This window comes from Gadus chalcogrammus, chromosome 11 (genome assembly GCF_026213295.1).
Source record: "Gadus chalcogrammus isolate NIFS_2021 chromosome 11, NIFS_Gcha_1.0, whole genome shotgun sequence".
Lineage (NCBI taxonomy): Eukaryota > Metazoa > Chordata > Actinopteri > Gadiformes > Gadidae > Gadus > Gadus chalcogrammus.
In genome coordinates, this window is record NC_079422.1 from 12435581 (window position 1) to 12454127 (window position 18547).

An 18547-nucleotide genomic window follows, 5' to 3' on the forward strand; every position below is an offset into this window, starting at 1 on the left:
CCCTGCATATAGACAACCTAACAACAGAACCAAGAAGGAGCTGATATCGTTCAGAACGCTACGGAAAGGTGGGACCGACTACTGAAGAAAATAACTCCTGTCCACCGCTGGAAACTGAATGTAACTATATAGCACGCCTATAGGAAGGATTTATCCCACTCGGACTGGAAAGTGAATACATTGTTGTGTTGATGACGTACTGAACGAGTGTCATTAGCAACAGACGGTACGTTCTCATCGTTTTTAGCTCCTCTAGCTAGCCGCTAACGACCACTGTCTTTGCTAACGTTAGCTGCCTAATATCTTCATTACTATGTTAAATGTAAACTCTGTTTTTGTGAAAATGTGAAAATGTTTTATCATGAATGCCCCCTTTATCCGACATTTCTTGACCTCGTATTGTATTCCTATCCAATGTTAAATGAGGGCACACAGAGCGAACTTATTATCTTAAACAAGCGACAACATGATTATAGTGATAGCCTATTGAGCTAGGAGAGACATCTAAACGTGTTTGGATTTATTCGCAACCCAATGCCGTATTCAATCGCTTTGACTGCTGATTCACTTGGATTGCATTTCCGTCCTCTGTGAAGACCCCACATGTCAAATAGTTGTGTGCACGACACGTAGGTTTCCCGGCATACGTGGGCCAGCTTTCACAGACCGTATCAACAATATTTGTCCCCCCTCGATTGTGCACATCATTATGGCTTGGTAGATAATGACCAACTGCAACTCGTCATACATTCTACGCCAGATAAGCAGGTTTCTTTATTGCCAGCAGCTCAAGGACGGGTGTTAGAATTCAATCGTCCCAACCTAGTCTCCGTGACCTATAACTTTTGGCGCATAGATGTGAGACACTCCTGAAGGTGTATTTATGTCGTAACGAACGGATGATTCCCGGGGCATGTGAACCCTCTGAAACATCTGTAAGCTGTGCAATATGGGCAGCCGTAAACCTGGAGCGTGTATGAATCCGGCAGGCCTTATTTTGACACGTGATTTATGAAGTTGTGCAAGGAGTCAGGATAAACAGGATGTACAATGATGTGATCATAATTGAACTAATGTCAGCATTTAATCATCATGAATTACAATAAACACTTGGCTCATGTCATTAAGAATCGTATCACCATGATGTGCTTTAGTCACGGGACTGGTTATTTCTACTGGGGACCGTACAAGGAAAGACTACAGGATTATCTGTTAGAATCTCCAGCATAGATCTGGTCATGGTAAGGTAGCTGGCTCTATAGTTGTGTATTATTTAACTGAATGTAAATCTAGTAGGTTCTTTGTTTAGATGGGAATGCCATGTGCCAGGCCATTCCCATTTTTCAAATGTATAACTGCTAAGTTTCTTTCTGTGTGTGTTTGGAGTGTAGACATGTTTTGTATATGCCTTGCTCATTGTTTTGGGTATCCTAGGGATACACAGTTACCTTGTGGGTCAAGATGAACTCTGGCAGCCATTTTTGCCAAGTAAATGCACAGACCTTGTGCAGCAGAGCGGCAAGTGTGTCCCACTTCTCTAGTAGCCCTCAAGCGTTGTCCTTTCTCTTGGCTCCATCCCCCATGTTCAGACTCTGTACCCTTGGCTGAGAAAACACTGAAGGACACTTGATACGTAGCCCGTATTTTATCCATCTCAAGTAATGTAACGGGGTAACAATTAGTTTGAAATGTTTTCTTTCGGTAATGGACCACTTCTGTGTTGCTGATGATGCATACAATGCAGATAGTTTTTTTTAACCTTCCTCCATTGCCACCTAACGCCTATAGACCATTTGTGTACTTTCAAAGGAAAGTTCATTGGCCTAGTATGAAGACCTGGTCTGTGCTCTCCTTCTCTCCCCTTCTGTCTGTTTGTCAGTGCCTGTGTGTTACCTCTCTTCCTTCCCTAAGGTAAACACAGCTGCATGGCTGGTGGGCAGTCATCTGGCCATCCCCACAGGGGGCCATCATTGATGACCAGCAAGCAAATTCGGTCACCTATCCTATTCTGTCCATTCCTCAATTTGTCCCTCCCTATCTTATTCTTACTTTGTTCCATTCGGCACACATATTCTTTCCAAAGTTTCTGGTTTCAGCCTTTTCTCCATTCCTGCCCTAATCTGTCTTCTTAATTGCCATTTGCCCTATTTTAACAACCCTTGGATCCCTGAAGGCCCAATGCCTAGGGTTGGTTTTCCCATTGGGGGCGGGTAAACAATGAATTGGATTCCTGATCATGGTCTCAAGGTGTCACTGCTTGTTTTGAATAGGCTCTGCATCTGCCTGTTTCTTGTGTTTCAGCCATTTGGAGGTTTCAACAGACTTCAATTCACTTTGTTATCTAGCAGCAAGCATTGAATACATTAGCTATTTAGGGTAATTTGGTCAGTATACAATGCTAGCTTTTTTTGCTACACATGCTTCTCCTCTATATTCCTTATATTGGTAATTAAGGCAGGTTTCAAATTAGGAAGTGAGGGGAAGCTAGAGCTTTTGCTACTTTCTCTGTGAGGGTGTGTCTCACAGGAGCTCCCCTCCAGCCCTGGTGGAGGCAGCGGGGTAGCTTAAGCTCTCTCGCCCTATGTGGTCTACCTTAAAAACTGCTTCTTCTTGTGCTCGTGGTGTAGCCCCTCTTTGCTCACGCATCTTCCTCTGTCTCTATCACCTCAGCTGAGCATAGAATGCCAGGGTGCTTACCTCATTTCCGTCCCTCCTGAGAGAAGAGGAGGGAGGGAGTGCTTGCCACTGCAGAGTACTGTACTGGCTTTGTTGAGCTTGGAAACTTTTCCTTTCTTCCCCCGTCTTGCCTCCCTTTGTGCCTCCAACAACAGCTCCCCTGTTACAGCTGCGGCAGCCACTGTTGTTTTTGCATTCTATTTTATTTATTCATTCATTTAGATCCTAGCTATTGTACTCTAAAACACATGCATGGTTCCAGACATTTATTTGTCTGATTTCAGCAGCACTGTATGGATATCCGGTTATGTGACTAATCTTGAGTCTTTGGTACCTTCTACCAGGTTACTGGTGAAGTTTAAACGACATTTATATTTAACTGGTGTGGAATTGTCTTCCAACCTGCAACCAGGGAGTTTAAAGTGAGTAGAGGCATGAATGGCAACATCCAACATTTCGGATAGCGATATTAGGGATGATTTTCGAACGTTAACTGTAATTCATAAGGCATCGATGCATATTTGTATCAACAGGTTGTTGATCAATAGGTTGTTTATTCAATTGTCAAGCAGGTGCTTTTCACCAGAGGAGTTTGAAATGTGCATGTTCATAGTGAGTCTTCTATTGCACGCCTTAAATGTCATCGATTGATGGTGTTACTTCTGCTGGGTAGGAGGATCGTGTGTGTCACAACATTTCATTTTCGATTTTTGAGTATCTTTAGAGAATTACAGTGACTACTTTTGAGCAAATGATTCTGCTTGTATCCTGTGGAATGTTTGTGTTTGCGTGAATTACAGAGTCATTCTGACACTTGGCATTTACAGGAACTGAGAGCCATTGCTCTGTTGATACCGCTCACACCAAAACCTGTTTAAAAAGGTTGAACTAGATGACTAGATGACCTATAACTCACTGCTAAAAGAGTTTGTAAATCTGCCATTGTGGCTGAGGTATTGTGGAACCTTACCAGTGACCACACCCACAGCTGGATGCCTGCTCCACATTTATGTGAAAACCCCCCTGACTCAGGACGGAGACATCCTTCTTGTGGCTCAGTTAACATGAACACAAAGTAACGGTTTTCGCTTGTAAGGACGTGCTTAATGAATTGATATTTTGCTTCACAAATCCTATTACACTTCTCATTCATAGCAAGTAACCAAATCCACTGTATGGTATCAATGCTTGGTTTTAGACCTCACCCGGTTCAATGTTAACACTTTTTACAAGTATAGCTGAACAAAACACTGCTAAAAGTGTTATGGAACATGAGCTGTTTCCTACATTGTTGACATAGATTTGGACGCACCAACCACATGCCCCATTATTCTAGCATATAGGAAGATGATCCCAACTAGGATATCTGGGCTGTTTTAGCCTTGTGTTGTGCATGGGACCAATCAGATGTCGAAAGGATGGTCCATCCTGTTTCAATGCATCATTTGAGACATTCAGTTTACTGGAAGCTGCAACTCCTTGCTTTTCGAATATCCAGAGCTTGAGCTAGGCATGACTCATTCAAGTTTCCAAGAGGAACGTCAAGAGCTCCAGATGGCTGCTAATTAACTTTAAATCAGTCTTTGCTTGCTTATGATTTTGGATGAATCACAGGATTCAAGTCAAACATGGCAATACTCCCAGCATCTTTTATTTTCTTCTACTTGTAAACCTGAACAAATCAGTACTGCACTTCAAAGCTACAAAAGGGTGTCTCATGTAATCAGAGCCAGAAACAAATTACACAATGGTTTGGAATCCTGTGACTGTATTTAGTGAGCTAATATGTGATCTTTCTTAATATCTTTGAAGGCAGAAGTTAATTGGCATTCAGAATTTGAAAGTATTGGAAAAACTGTGGAAGTCAACCATTTTGCCCTCATTGGTAGATGCTAGATTTGTGAAAACGCAGCACAATTTAACGGCTTTGTGGTCATAAAATCCATTGTGTGTGTGTGTGTGTGTGTGTGTGTGTGTGTGTGTGTGTGTGTGTGTGTGTGTGTGTGTGTGTGTGTGTGTGTGTGTGTGTGTGTGTGTGTGTGTGTGTGTGTGTGTGTGTGTGTGTGTGTGTGTGTGTGTGTGCGTGCTCATGCACTCCAGTGGAAACATTGATGCATTGACTGTCCGCAGTTGCACAGAAGCCCAGGAATGTGCAGAGAAGCAACATTTCATAGGAGCCCAGCCTGACAAGAATGCAGGTGACAGGCAGCGGCCACTGACCACTGACACTCTAGGGCTCAACCCAACCCAACCCTCTCACTGTTCTCATCTGCCTGTCTGCCCAGTCCCTCAACATTATTCAGAATCTGTTTACCAAACAAAACGCCTGTTGGTTCAAGCAAACGTGTCTTTCTTTTTTTTTTCCTTTCTTTCGTTTTGTGAAGGCCTATCTAAGCTCCGGTCATGTTGGTGGTCTTGGCTGGTTGTTCATTCAGCTTCTTCTTTACCACCACGACCAAGGCTGGCCAAACGTCCCTACATGGATATACAAGACGTAAGCCACTGTGGTGTCTGTCGCTGGGTTCTGTAGCATAAACATATCCCCACACACACCCGTCCCTGTGTTCTTCTTTTAGATGCCCAGCCCGCTAGTGTGTGTGTGTCCCGCCAGCTAAGATTAGACCCTGACTACTACCACTAGTCTAATTATCAGCAGGATGGAAATATCAGGCCTGCCTGCTGTGGAGTATCCCAGGGTGGTCCCCTCTTTTCTCAGTCTTTTAGGAAAGGGTTGCTGCTGTAGCAGGGAACTATTGCCATTTTTAAATGTATCTGCAGCCACGTGTTTGTCTGACCGTGCCATATGGTTAACCTTGGTGTCAACATGACAAGAAAATATCTAAGTAGGGAGCTTAAAAGGTCCTCTAATCCATTGTTGTGTGTGTGTGTGTGTGTGTGTGTGTGTGTGTGTGTGTGTGTGTGTGTGTGTGTGTGTGTGTGTGTGTGTGTGTGTGTGTGTGTGTGTGTGTGTGTGTGTGTGTGTGTGTGTGTGTGTGTGTGTGTGTCCTTCCACCGCCTGGGAATGAGTTGAGTAGTACTTTGGTCTTGTGCTGTGGGAAGGCTTTTGAAATTCTCCAGTACTTTCAAGATGAGGTGGGACAAAAAAGACGACATTGGAAAGGTTAACGATGTGTGGAAACCGAGTGTAGATTTTATGAGGGGACGTGTTTGTCAAAGGAGAATTGTACGTACCTTCGCCTTGGTTTTAATGTATGCTTCAGCTAAATAAACATGTGTGGTCCGATTTGCTTTTCCTACAACCAAGGTGCGAGTGCTGACAAAAAAGTGGAAAACAAAATCATGGACATGGAAAGTGTCATCAGTGGTCTCCAATCTGAAGGCTGAGGCCCATTCTGTGAGGAGTTTTGAGTATCCACTGGCCAGTGCTTTGTTCGCTCTCTGAAGGGCTTTTGTTTGAGAGCATTGTGCAGCGAGAGTCCAGTCCGGCACTGTCCCAGAACCGGCCAGGTCATCCAAGGTCAACCACGCTCATGTGACTCCCATCCCGAGCTATTGCAAGAACACATGGAAGCTATGGCATTTTGACCATCGCAGACCTTTAATGCCCCTCCCTCTCTTGAAAGTGTGTCCCTTAAATAAAACTCTCCTGGTGGTTAATTTTCCCTCTTCCCCCCCATCCTCCCCCCATGACTAATTCGTGGAACAGCCACCAAGCCTACACAGATCAGCAATGATTTCCAAGGGATAGTCTAGTGATTATGATGGCACATTAATGGCGAGGTTCCTTTTATATTTATTTTAGAACGCCACCCACAGCCTAGCCTTTCGGTTCCCACAGATTATGATATTTATTGGCCCACCATTCTGTTTTCCACCGAGCCGATGTTGTGAGGCATAAACCTTCTCATGTGGTGCTCTCTAAGTGCTTTTGGACGGTTCTGTGGAGCGGCTAATGACTCCTCGTCAAATGGGCCTGCTGTATCTTGTGCTGGATGAACCCCTACCTCACATTGACCTTTTTGTGTGTGCATGATGATGTGCGTCGACAGGGAGAACCATGGCCGCTCTGAGAAGCCGGGCTTAATTATTGGGTACTGGTCTGGTGTGTCAAATGGCGTTCCCCTGCTTCATACTATTCTGTGTTTATCCAGGGCCAGGCTCTGTATTTAAAAGCTCAGTTCATTACATTGCTTATAGCGTAGTACACGCTTGTTTCTGCAACAATTTTATACTATCTTTTTTTATTATTTTGAGTCCAGAAGGGTAAATGGTTTTCAGACGGAGGGGAATAAACAGTGGAAGAACTTAAAATCCCTATAATGCAACAACAAGATATATCGTGCAGAAATGGACAACTCACACCATGCTGGGGTCACACTTCACTCACCTAAGCCCGTTTGTCAGAATGCTGGCAAATGAACAAATGTCCCCCATGTGTGTACACTAGGGATGGGCAAAATGATTATTTTCCGGGAACTAGTTCTTTCAGTTCAGTTCACTATAACGATTTGTTTGTTTGATTTGTTTGTTTTGATTCGTTCGTTACGTCAGATTACGTAATTTGGTGTCTGCCACCCCCCCCCGCGAGACGGCCGTGAGCATAATTTAAACGACTTCTAGGCTCTAACCCCCGTGAAAATCGAGAAGATATAGTATAACCGAATGTCCCACCAATATTTATACCACTTGCTTACTCTCTATATTTCATTCATGGTTTTAGATTTATAATTTTATTTTACTTTACATTTAATTCTTCATTATTCAGGCATTACAGAACTTTCATTGTCATAAATAAAAAATACGAACTGCAGTTTAATTTCTTTGTTTGTTCTTAAATTGATGTAGAATGGAGCAAACACTCCTGGGATTGGGAAATGCGTTTATCCAATAAACAGATGCAATAAACAGTCTGTTTTTTTAAAAATGTAGGGGGATATATGAGTGGCCCCACGTCGAATGGTATGACCCAAGATACGTCAGACAGAGAAAGCGCGCATATTCGACGGTACCGCCTTGTCATTTGTTTACCCAGGTGCCATTACAACACCATTGCTACCTCTCATTGGCTGAATCTTTGAGAACGTTGTAGACTCAATCAATATAAGTCGCGGGGAGACAAAGCTCTGTTCGTTTGTATATTTTATTTACGTGACCATATTTCTGGTTTTTGTTAAAAAAAAAGAATCAAAGGACCAGTTCTTCTTGTTTTGGGGAACCAGTTCTTGACGTTCTCGTTCGGGATTCGTTCGTTGTGAACGAATCGGTCGCGACCGACTCATCCCTAGTGTACACGCCTAGCGGAAAGGTGGTCGTGTGGATGTTTGAGAGGGCTCTATTATTCTCCCCTTATTCTGCTGCTCTCTCTTCCCTTCTCCCCTCAGTGTGCCTCTCCCCTTCCCTCCTGGGCTCCAGATGCCTCAACACAATCTCAGTTCAATGGGAACAATTCAAGTTTTGTTTTTGTATTTTCGTATAATGCACAACACTGTATATTTTCCAAACTATTTTCCAAAACATTACATTTTACCTCTCTCCCCAAGTACTGAGTTGGACCCCTCACCTATTTCTAGGGGCTCAGACTCTCTTTCAGACACTGAGATCCGCTCGGTCGATAAAACGATTCAGCAAATATACTCTTATTCCGGACAGTTCTTTGCGTAATGTACACTTTTTGTGAAATGTACACTTCCAATTTATAATTGATTGACTGTAAGGTTAAGGTTTATATTGTTCAACCTTATTTATACTGGCATGGCAAACCTTCCAAAGTTTACTGGGTTTTCTTTCCATAATTCCTAACATTTGAGATAGATTAAATAAGATGGATGTTATTAATTCCCACACTGCGGAAATGTACTTGTTGCAACAGAGTAAATATTCTATTGACTCTAATCGATATTTATGGTGATACAGATATTGCCATAATAGATAATTACACACATACTTAATAGTTAAGAAATTGTAGGTTCCTTTGGTTTCCAGATAGAATCTATACACTGTGGAACATCTCCTCCAGAATGAAAGGTCCATACTTCTTCTCTTTAGTCCCCAGTGAAATAAGTCCGCCTGACGGCTGACACCACACACCACATATCACAGCTTCCTGTTTTCAGGGCTGGCCCAGAGTTCGGGAAGAGAGGGAAGGAGCTCGGTTCATAAGCGAGGGGAGATCTGCCTCTCCCCTTCAGAGTTTGTGTGGGAAAGTTAGTCAGGGATTTCACGTGGGAGTGTGTCAGAGCTGCATGTGTTGCAGGAGGGCCAAGGAGGGACTGCGGTGGTGTTGTTGGGCCACCACGAGCGAGGGAGGGAGCCTTTATTCAGCGGTCAGCCCGTAGCTCCAGGGGAGCCAACTCGAGGGCTTTGATTCGTTTTTCCTGATCCTGTAATTACGGGTGTTGTAGTTGAAATGTCAGCAAATTGCAGCTAATTGGAAGATGTGCTGAGGAGCTCTCTTGCGTTTCCATGTTGCACGTGCGTGGTTGCTTGTGCGTCTGTTGAGCAGGGCCAGTGTGTTTTTCGTTAGTGTGGTGGTGAACTGGTTTGTGGGCGTGCCCTTGGCACTCGTGACACCATTTTGTGTGTTTACCCAGCATGAGGCATTTCCATGGTGTAACCGGACAAACTCACGCACAAAAGGACGCACACACCTCTCAGCAGGCTTCTGTTTCACCAAAGCAAGAATGGACTTAAGGAACTTGAACATAATGTCAACAGTTTTTTTTTTAACAAGAATGTATCTGTATTTTCATAAACTGCAGTATGCTTCTTTGAAAACTGATACACACCATGACATGGTCACTTCCTCTTAATTATTACACAAAGTTTAGCTGCTCACAAATGAGAATTGCAATGCTACATATTATCCCTTCCGTATCTGACCATCGAGGGGTGGGGCACATTGTTCTCAAGCTCTGGAGACTTTCCGATGCGCATTTTTCTTTTGCATGAGAGAGGCATGGGACAATATGCGTTGTCAAACTGGGTTTACTTAGCAAAGTACAATATAAATAATGAAAGTCCTCCTGTCCATTTACCAACTTCCTTGTCCGGACGCAAGATAAGCTATGCACACCCAAGAAACTCCAGGGTGGGTTCTGTTTGTCCGACTATTATAATAAAAATCGTTGTACAACTTTGAATTGAATATGTATTATTACTATGTATTGGTATGTATGTATGGCTCGCAAATTGTGTTCTGGGGCCTGGTAAACATGTCAGTTCTTTGTTGGATGACTTGGCATTTCTAAATCAAGGTTCTGACTCGTACCCGCTAGGGAAATTGTTTTGTCATGGTGGATTGCAGCTTCTCCAAGTTTCTTGTTTTATTTTTTTTGTTTTTTGTTTTATTCATTAACTAAGTCCTTCATGCCTGTTCTATTATGAGCATTGGGAACACAACAGAAGGGTGCAATAATGTATGAATCCTTTTCTTCTCTGTATCTCCCCTTGATGCCCATATATTTAATGCACATTGCTGCACTCCTTCAAACTTTACTCCAGAGAGGATTTAGACGGGATTAGTGTGTGATGGATATTCTTTCCTATTTGATTATTTTAATTCAGCCTCATCCATTTTGGTTTTGCTTCCTCCCTGCTCCGATCTCCTCCTCTCCAACAGCTTTTTAGAGGTAGAGGAGGCCATGTTCAAACTGCAATGAGTAATGTTCTGTCTCTTCTGAGCTCTGAGGAATCTTTTAAGTCATCTGGGCCCTTTCTTCACTCTTGATGTGAACATGATAAGGACATTGTTCCTTGGAGGCGAGTTGAATTTCCACTTCCCTGTAAGATAAACATTGCTTTTATCATTTGAAGAATGTTTTAGTGTGTCTGAAAGACGGATGAATCAAGTGGTCATCCTTTGCCTGCCATTGACGCCCACACACACACAGACACAGACACACAGAGTCTTGATCTTTCTACTTTTCTCTGTCCCCATTCTAGGTTCAGTTGTATGCTATTGGTTCCGGCCAGTGAGGTCCCGACCCCTTCGCCAAAATCCGGCTGTTAGATGTGACCACGAGGCTGATCAGGAGAAGCCACCATGTCTTAAACGGAGACGGGCCCTCGGGAGCCCTGTCCCCCCACCCGGGCTCCCCCTCGCCCATTCACCACCTGCCCCTCACCCCCGGCCCGGCCCCGCTCCCGGACCTCCCGCCCCATGTCAGGGACCGGCTCCCCGGCTCGGGCTCCCCCCTGGTCCCCGGCTCACCGCCCTACGGGGCCATGAGCCAGCAGAAGCACCGGCACCTGGGCGCAGGGGTGATGGGCTCGGACCGGGACATCCAGTCCACCGCCTCCTCGGTCTCCCTTCCCTCGGTGAAGAAAGCCCCCAAGAAGAAGCGGCGCCTCTCCTTGGCCTCGCTGTTCCGGAGGCGAGGCCGGGAGTCCAAGGCCACGCGGCACCGGTCCCGGGAGATCCAGCTTCACGGCCACGGGGGGCTCAGCGGCGTGGACGGCATTGCAAGCATCGAGAGCATCCACTCTGAGATGTGTAGCGACAAGAGCTCGGCCTTGTCCGCCGCCCCCGCCATCGCCTCCACCTCGGCTGCCTCCGGGCCCGGCTCCGCCTCCTCCTCCACCTCCAACGCCGCGGGCGGGTCCGGGGCGACGGAGCTGTTGGAATGCCCCCTGTGCCTTCTGCGCCATGCCCGGGACAGCTTCCCCGACATCATGACATGCCACCACCGCTCCTGCGCAGACTGCCTGCGCCAGTACCTGCGCATCGAGATCTCCGAGTCCCGCGTCAACATCAGCTGCCCCGAGTGCTCGGAGCGCTTCAACCCCCACGACATCCGCATCATCCTGGGCGACCGCGCCCTCATGGAGAAGTACGAGGAGTTCATGCTGAGGAGGTGGCTGGTGGCCGACCCGGACTGTCGCTGGTGTCCTGCACCGGACTGCGGGTAAGACCCTCCTTTTTGAGATATTAATTCAGCTCCCCGTTAAGAATAACTACAGAACGAAAGTGATAAGGCTTTCATGTGGAGTACACAGCTCTTGTAGTGTACAGTGACTACCACTAGCACACACAAAAGCACTTAGTAGGCACAATACACAAGCATTTGTAGGCCCAATGCACAGGGACTTTTAGGCAAAATTCGGAAGTACTTGTGAGGTCGACATGATTTGAGACTTGGTAAAACATGCTACATCTTATGGGTTGTGTCATTCACCAGTGCAGTCTTGTATTTAGAATGTGCAGGAATATATGGGACACCTAGGTTCTAGATCAACAATTTCCCCCCGGGATCAATAAAGTTTTTCTGATTCTGATTAGATCTACTGGACAACTAGGTTTCATCAACGGGCTAAATGGCGATTTACGATTTGTTTAGAGATGGAATCTTAAGAATCACATGACTGCATGACCTGGGTGCCCTGTGATTCCAGAGTGCAGAGATATACAATTACACTAGGCATGAGTGGATATAGTGGTCTCATGCAATTTATATTTAGCTAAAACCCAGCTAGATGGAAATAGCAGCACATTGTTTTCTGAACTATTTAGAGTTTGTCCAGCAACAGTAACTTAAGTCGCTGAAAGGAAGCCTGCAAATGGAGCCGTCAGGCTTCAAATAACTTGACGCTAATCAAAGCTGACGTGCTGGCCATACTAGACGCGTTTGAGAAGAAAAGTTAGAATTACAGTGGCGGCGCTGAGCCAGAGTCCCACTGAGATCAACGCGAGTGGTGAAGGTTAAGTGTTCAGTTGATGGCATAAACGGAGTGAAGTGAGAATACGCTGAATGGATGAAAGACTGAAGGAATGCACAGAGCGAGAAAGTGTCAGAGTGCATGGCTGTACCAGGGAGGGATGACGTCGGACACAATGGACTTCTCTTTGTTAACTGGATACATGTTACCGGCCGTTGGCGTAGAACGTAGCCGGTTGCCACAACTAGCCGTGATGCACCAAAATCGTATCATTCCCATTTTCCTCTTGTATTTTGAAATGCAATGGCATGGTACTAGGTGTCGTGTATACATAATCTTTTTATTGCGATTTTCCATAAACTCTTCTTAATGACACAAGGCGATCAAGGCGTGCCATCCCCTTGATTACCTCACTCTGTGAATACATCCATTGTGGTCAGACCGTCAGAGTGCGGCAGTTCTTCTGTGAAATTGGATGCTAAATCAAGTCCTTTTTAAATGCAGCACATCGGATAACCTCTGAAGAACATAACGGCCTTGGCTTGGAAGAGGAAAATGTGTGCTAGTAGGAATAGGAAAATGTTTTGGCTGGATTTCGGCTTCTGTTCACAATGCAGATGTCTAATTGTGTTGATTGTGTTATTGCAGGCTGTGTTCACTGTCTACATTCAATGAACTCTAGACTAAACATTGATCTTCCATTTTTAAGAACTGAAGTAGGTGATGGTATAATTGAAGAGTGGTATACAAGTCTGTGTATACAGCTTGTGTTGTTGTGTTACATCCTAAAGCATAGACGTATGTCATTCAATTATGCACACCCATGACCTGTTTAACAAAGTGACCGGTAAATGAACGTCAACAGCTTCTAACCAGAGCCCACCTTCCCAGAAATATTGAAGGGGGGGGGGGGGCGGAAAGGGAAATGTGTCTGAGACAAAGGTGGAGTCTCCTGCTCACGCTGTTATGGTGTGGTGCTGTTATCACAAGAAGGTCCCCCTTCACTACACGTTGTATATGGACCATGGCTGAACTATCATGCACGCTCTGTTGCCCTGCAGGTGGTTTACCTGGTGGCACGGACCCACGGGGGCTTCAACTTGTCCCATGACTGACTGCTTCACCTGCTTTTTATCTCTCTACTGCTTTTTATACACTTCTTGTGTTCCATTGGCTGTCTTTAGTCCTTGGCTGTCACCCTCTCACCCTCCCCTCCCCCTCTTTCTCTCGCCTTTGCTCTGTGTCCTTTTTACCTGTCGTCTCGGCTGTAATCCAGGTGTCACGCCTTACCGTGTAAAGCCGTTCAATCCGCTGCCTAAGTGATGGCTGGCTGGCTGCCCCATCACGCTCACAGCCTAATGGGTGTTGGGTTCCCGTGTCAGGCCACCATACAACCGCACAACACGGGCCTCCCGCTGGGACCGGTTATGGGTTACAGTGGATCAAAAGTGCTTTCATGAGAACTCTCTCACTGCCGGCTAATCATATCGCACGCCATATAGACCGTGCTGTTGTGCCCTGAATATCTGCACACACCCACTCAGCATTACCGAGTGCTCGCTCAGCCAGATTAGTCCCCCAGCCGGGTCCAACATTAGGTAGGATTGGATGAGTTTCATCCCAGCTGCAGCAGCAACCCAATAACCCCCCCCCCCTCTGCCCCCGCCCCTTGCCATTCACAACATATTCATTGATTTATACTGGGTTCTGCAGAAAATTACCCTCTATTCATTGGTTCTCTTTCCTCAGTGGGCTATGGTGAGTTATTCTGAGGAAGTGTGTGCTTCTCCTTCCCTTCAATTAACACTAGCATCAGGGTTTGGAAACAAAATGAAGATACCTAACTGGTGGTACACCGCCTAATTTTAAAAGTACACTGTATACATAGTATGTTAAAATAACAGGCAAATCTTAGCAAGAACAAATCTTCACTGATATAATGGTTTGGCATACCACCCTTCACCTACCCCAAGAGCTTTGAGGAGCTTTGTTTGTATCCCACTAATAGTACACTTGCACACTTTCTCTCTAAGCACTCTTCATACGTGTCTTTCTCAAGGCCATTTCCTTTCCTTCCATGAATTGTTTGTTCAGCCCTAACATACCGATGTGTATTTTGGGTCATAGTCACTTAGTCAGATAAATACTCAGTAAATGGGGTTAGTCGAGTTGAATGTCGTGTGTAAGAGCAGACTTGTATATCTCGAGGTAATTTTTGGCAAGGTCTGTTCTTAATCATCAGAGACGGGCTAAAGAACAGAACCAGGTGACGCCTGGGAGGGCTCACTCAGTACTTCTCGTGTTTGTTTTTCTATGCCTAGATGTTTTCCTATGATAGATTCTGTCCTCACCACCACAACAAACCCACACCCCCCTGACTGCGAGTGTTTACAGCGTTCGAGCACCACACTGATTCCATTATTGGATCCAACGGACCCGGTTGAAAAACCATCCGTGACGCTGCTTCTTCTCGTCGTAGTTGACGTCGCCTGCCTCTGTGGCGGAGGGTTCTCCCAGAGCAGGGGTCCTGCAGTGTGACTCAGCATGCTGTGCACCTCGGCTGAGAGGCACAGGACGCCACCGGATGAGCAACATCATGTAATCTCTTCAAGTATAGACCACGACTCTGTAATTACCGTATTGCTCTCTGCTGACAAACTCTAGAGGGGCCATGAGGAAGGACACCTGCTTATTTTACCATCATAAATCAATCGATTGTAGGCATTGATTGCAGTGTTTGGAAAATAAACCTGCATGTTTAACATAAGGCTGTCTGGAACCATGGCATGAAAGGGGTTACAATGCGACGCCAGAGCGAGTGTATGAGGACGGTATTTAAGGAAGTTGCTAATACCTGACCTCGAGCAGCCCTACTATACGGTTCTGTCTGCTCCAGACCACGGTTCAGTCGTCAACAAGTCTGTTGGTCTCCAGGGTCGGCACCTTACATCTTTTATATCAGGGTCGTTGACATTTGATCTTTCTAGTTAATCAACATATGTGCTGCAACACCACTTTTTGCCCCATGGTCAAATAGGATGGCTTATTTTATTCCCTTTTAAGGGGACGCTGTCGGTTTCTAGGTTACTGATTGTCTTTTCCTTGAACTAAATATTTACTCAAGTTAATCAGTGACATTGTAAGATAATACTGGTACCATAATAAATCTGTGTTTGTGTGTGCATAGCACACAGCCTGAAGAGAAAGTTGTGAGGGGAGGAGTACATTTGAGTATTTATTTACTAAAATGGCATTATTCTCTGTACATGTCTCTGTAGAACATGTTTTAACATGCTTTTCCCTCTCATAGCAGTCTTGGGAAGGACAGGTTGGAACAGGGAAAGTACTCTATGATTAGAACCATCTGTTTCACAACTCTAATAAATAGTATGCAGTTGGACTGGGTTTTAGGGGGTTTTGTAAGTATGCCGGAGCAGCCGGACTGTTCATCATAGATCTCGTTAGTGCCAGTAGTGGAAGGCGGGTCCTTTTTTGGGAATTTGTTGTACAGGAGCTTTTATTTTCTTTTGGGTGTATTTTATTTTAAGAACATTTTTCAGCGAACTTCACTACAAACGCATCTCATACGAACATAACTACCGGGTAGTCTTGCCAGTTTTCATTCTGATTCTTGGTTTTTCTCATGTAGAATCCCCCATTAGCATTTGAGTTCTAACGGCCACATCTTTTCTCGTTGGTGGTGACGATGAGGGGGGACCGGTAAGGGGCCTTTCTCCCAGGTCACACTGTCCCCTGGGCCAGTCAGAGGATAACAGACTGGGACCCACACAAGCATGCACGTGTTTACGCACACGCACACAACATAGGGCTGAAGAGCGCAGTATACTTAAAATATGAGCGGCAAATGCCGCTCATATTTTAAGGCGCCGCTTAAATAAAATCTAAATCAGTTGTTTTCAGTGCAGACAAATTGCAAGCCTTGAGACTAAATCAAAGCATTTGCCGCACTGCATGCAGAGTACTTGGCCTAACTGATGCAACTTTTCCCACATGCCTCCCAATATGCTGCTGCCTTCAATTGGTCAGCAGTTCTTTGTGAATGATTTTGTCTTTCGTCCTGTCTACTCCAACAGGGACTCCCGTCCCTATACGAACATCCCATAAACTATAAATATATATAGACTATATCATACTGTTGAAGTCGCTTTGTTTAATTGTGAATTTATGTGAAGTATCCCGGGGCCATAACAAATATCTGTATTGGGCATAATATGATCGTTGGCTAACTCAATTGATCAAAGCCGATTGGAATGGGACAAAGGGCCTGAGGTGGTGGTGTTAAACCCTGCACACACAGTTCTGATCTCAAGGAATGGAGTTTGTGTGTTGGGTTTCCTCCACAGCCTCTGCATCAATTCTTTGCTGATTCTCTCATGGATACACACTCTCACACAGCAAGCGGGCGGTGTGTCTGCAGAGTGATTAAGGACGAACACAGCTCCATCAGCCAGTCGGTATCCTATAGATGGATTATAATGCCAGTGGACAAGCCCCATTATAAATGGTTGAAGGGATCTGAGCTTGAGCCGGAAGCTATTTCCTCACCACGGCGCACGTCTTTAGTGCTCAGGATCCCTCCAAGGGCTCCTGCATTGCATGTGGTTTAAACCTATTGATCACTGGCCACAGTGTCCTCTACAACGTCTCCTCCTCTTCTAACCAGACCAATCTCTGCCTGATGTTTACATTCAAACAAACAGGACAGTGCCTCTAATGCAGACTTGAATTTTCTACTTAGTTTTTGAGAATTAGGACCACAAACTTTGTGTACTCCATTAGCTACCTTTTGACTCGTCGTAGTTATACAGCGAAATGTTAGAAAGGGCGGCAGTGGCTCAGGAGGTAGAGAGTTGGTCGACGGGCAACTGGAGTCCGTCCACAGCTCCACCTAGCTGGGTGTCCCTGAGCAAGACGCTTAACCCTGACTGCTCCCGACCAGCTGGCTGTTGCCTCGCATGGCTGCCGCCGCCGTCAGCGTGCAAACGTCTGCACGAATGGGTGAACGTTGGGCAATAATTGGCGAGCGGCTTGAGTGGCAACTGGTTTCGAGAATGCGGTCCATTCGGGGAATGTTCACCCCCCCCCCCCCCGCGTGTGTTTGTGTTTGGCCCCAGGTACGCGGTAATCGCATTCGGCTGCGCCAGCTGCCCCAAGATCACGTGCGGCCGCGAGGGCTGCGGCACGGAGTTCTGCTACCACTGCAAGCAGCTGTGGCACCCCAACCAGACCTGCGACGCGGCGCGCCAGCAGCGGGCCCAGAGCCTGCGGCTCAGGACGGTGCGGTCGTCCTCGCTCAGCTACAGCCAGGAGAGCGGCGCCGTAGGTCAGTCTCTCACACACACACGCACACCGACATGCACGACCCGCTAACATGTGCCGTCGGACACAGGTAGCCGCCGGAAGCCACGTGTGTGGGTACTTTATACACACACACACGCGCGCGCGCGCGCGCGCGCACACACACACACACACACATGCGCACACACACACACACACACACACACATACGCACACACACACACATACACACACACACACACACACACACACAGACGTCTGTATCTCCCCAAAGCCTTCAAATCCAAGCCCTATCCAACCTCTGCGGGTGTCATGTGACTGCGTACTTGCACACCTAGCCCCACGGCCCAGGAGGGGCGCCATCACTCAGCGGATCATTTGAATCCTCGAGTTGGTTATGGAAATCTGCCAGCCGCCCGGTTCGTCCGCCTCCTTCCCTGAGGGGGACTTAAAAGGCTCTCATCAGTTATGAGGCCACTTTGGATCCAGCTGAGCCATTCCTTCCATTGATTTCCCCTTTTAGAAATGAGCTCTCCACTCGTGCAGTGATTAATCACCTGGCCACCTGCAAACGTCACTTATTCAATCGTTGACATAGGCAAGGTCCTACATACAGCTTGACCTGAGCTCTCTTCCCTCTTATCACTCGCTATCGCTGTCTCTCTATCACTCAAACACTCTTTCACTTTCTCTCACTCTTTATCACTTTCTATGTCTCTCTCTCGCTCTCTCTCTCTCTCTCTCAGCTGACGACATCAAGCCGTGCCCGCGCTGCGCCGCCTACATCATCAAGATGAACGACGGCAGCTGTAATCACATGACCTGCGCCGTCTGCGGCTGTGAGTTCTGCTGGCTGTGCATGAAGGAGATCTCTGACCTGCACTACCTGAGGTCAGTTCCTACGCACACGCCCATAGGCTGTCTCACACACGTCACA

General features: G+C 46.1%; 1 protein-coding gene across 1 annotated transcript in view; it reads left to right on the forward strand.

Annotated features, from left to right (window-relative positions):
- The window catches only part of LOC130392570 (E3 ubiquitin-protein ligase RNF19A-like), a 26114-nt gene continuing 7567 nt past the window's right edge, over positions 1-18547 (forward strand). Inside the window, exons 1-4 of the mRNA XM_056603122.1 lie at positions 1-226; positions 10579-11540; positions 17427-17635; positions 18357-18501. Of these exons, the coding sequence (XP_056459097.1) occupies positions 10861-11540; positions 17427-17635; positions 18357-18501 (1034 nt within the window). The 5' untranslated portion in view covers positions 1-226; positions 10579-10860. The remainder of the gene's footprint in view (positions 227-10578; positions 11541-17426; positions 17636-18356; positions 18502-18547) is intronic.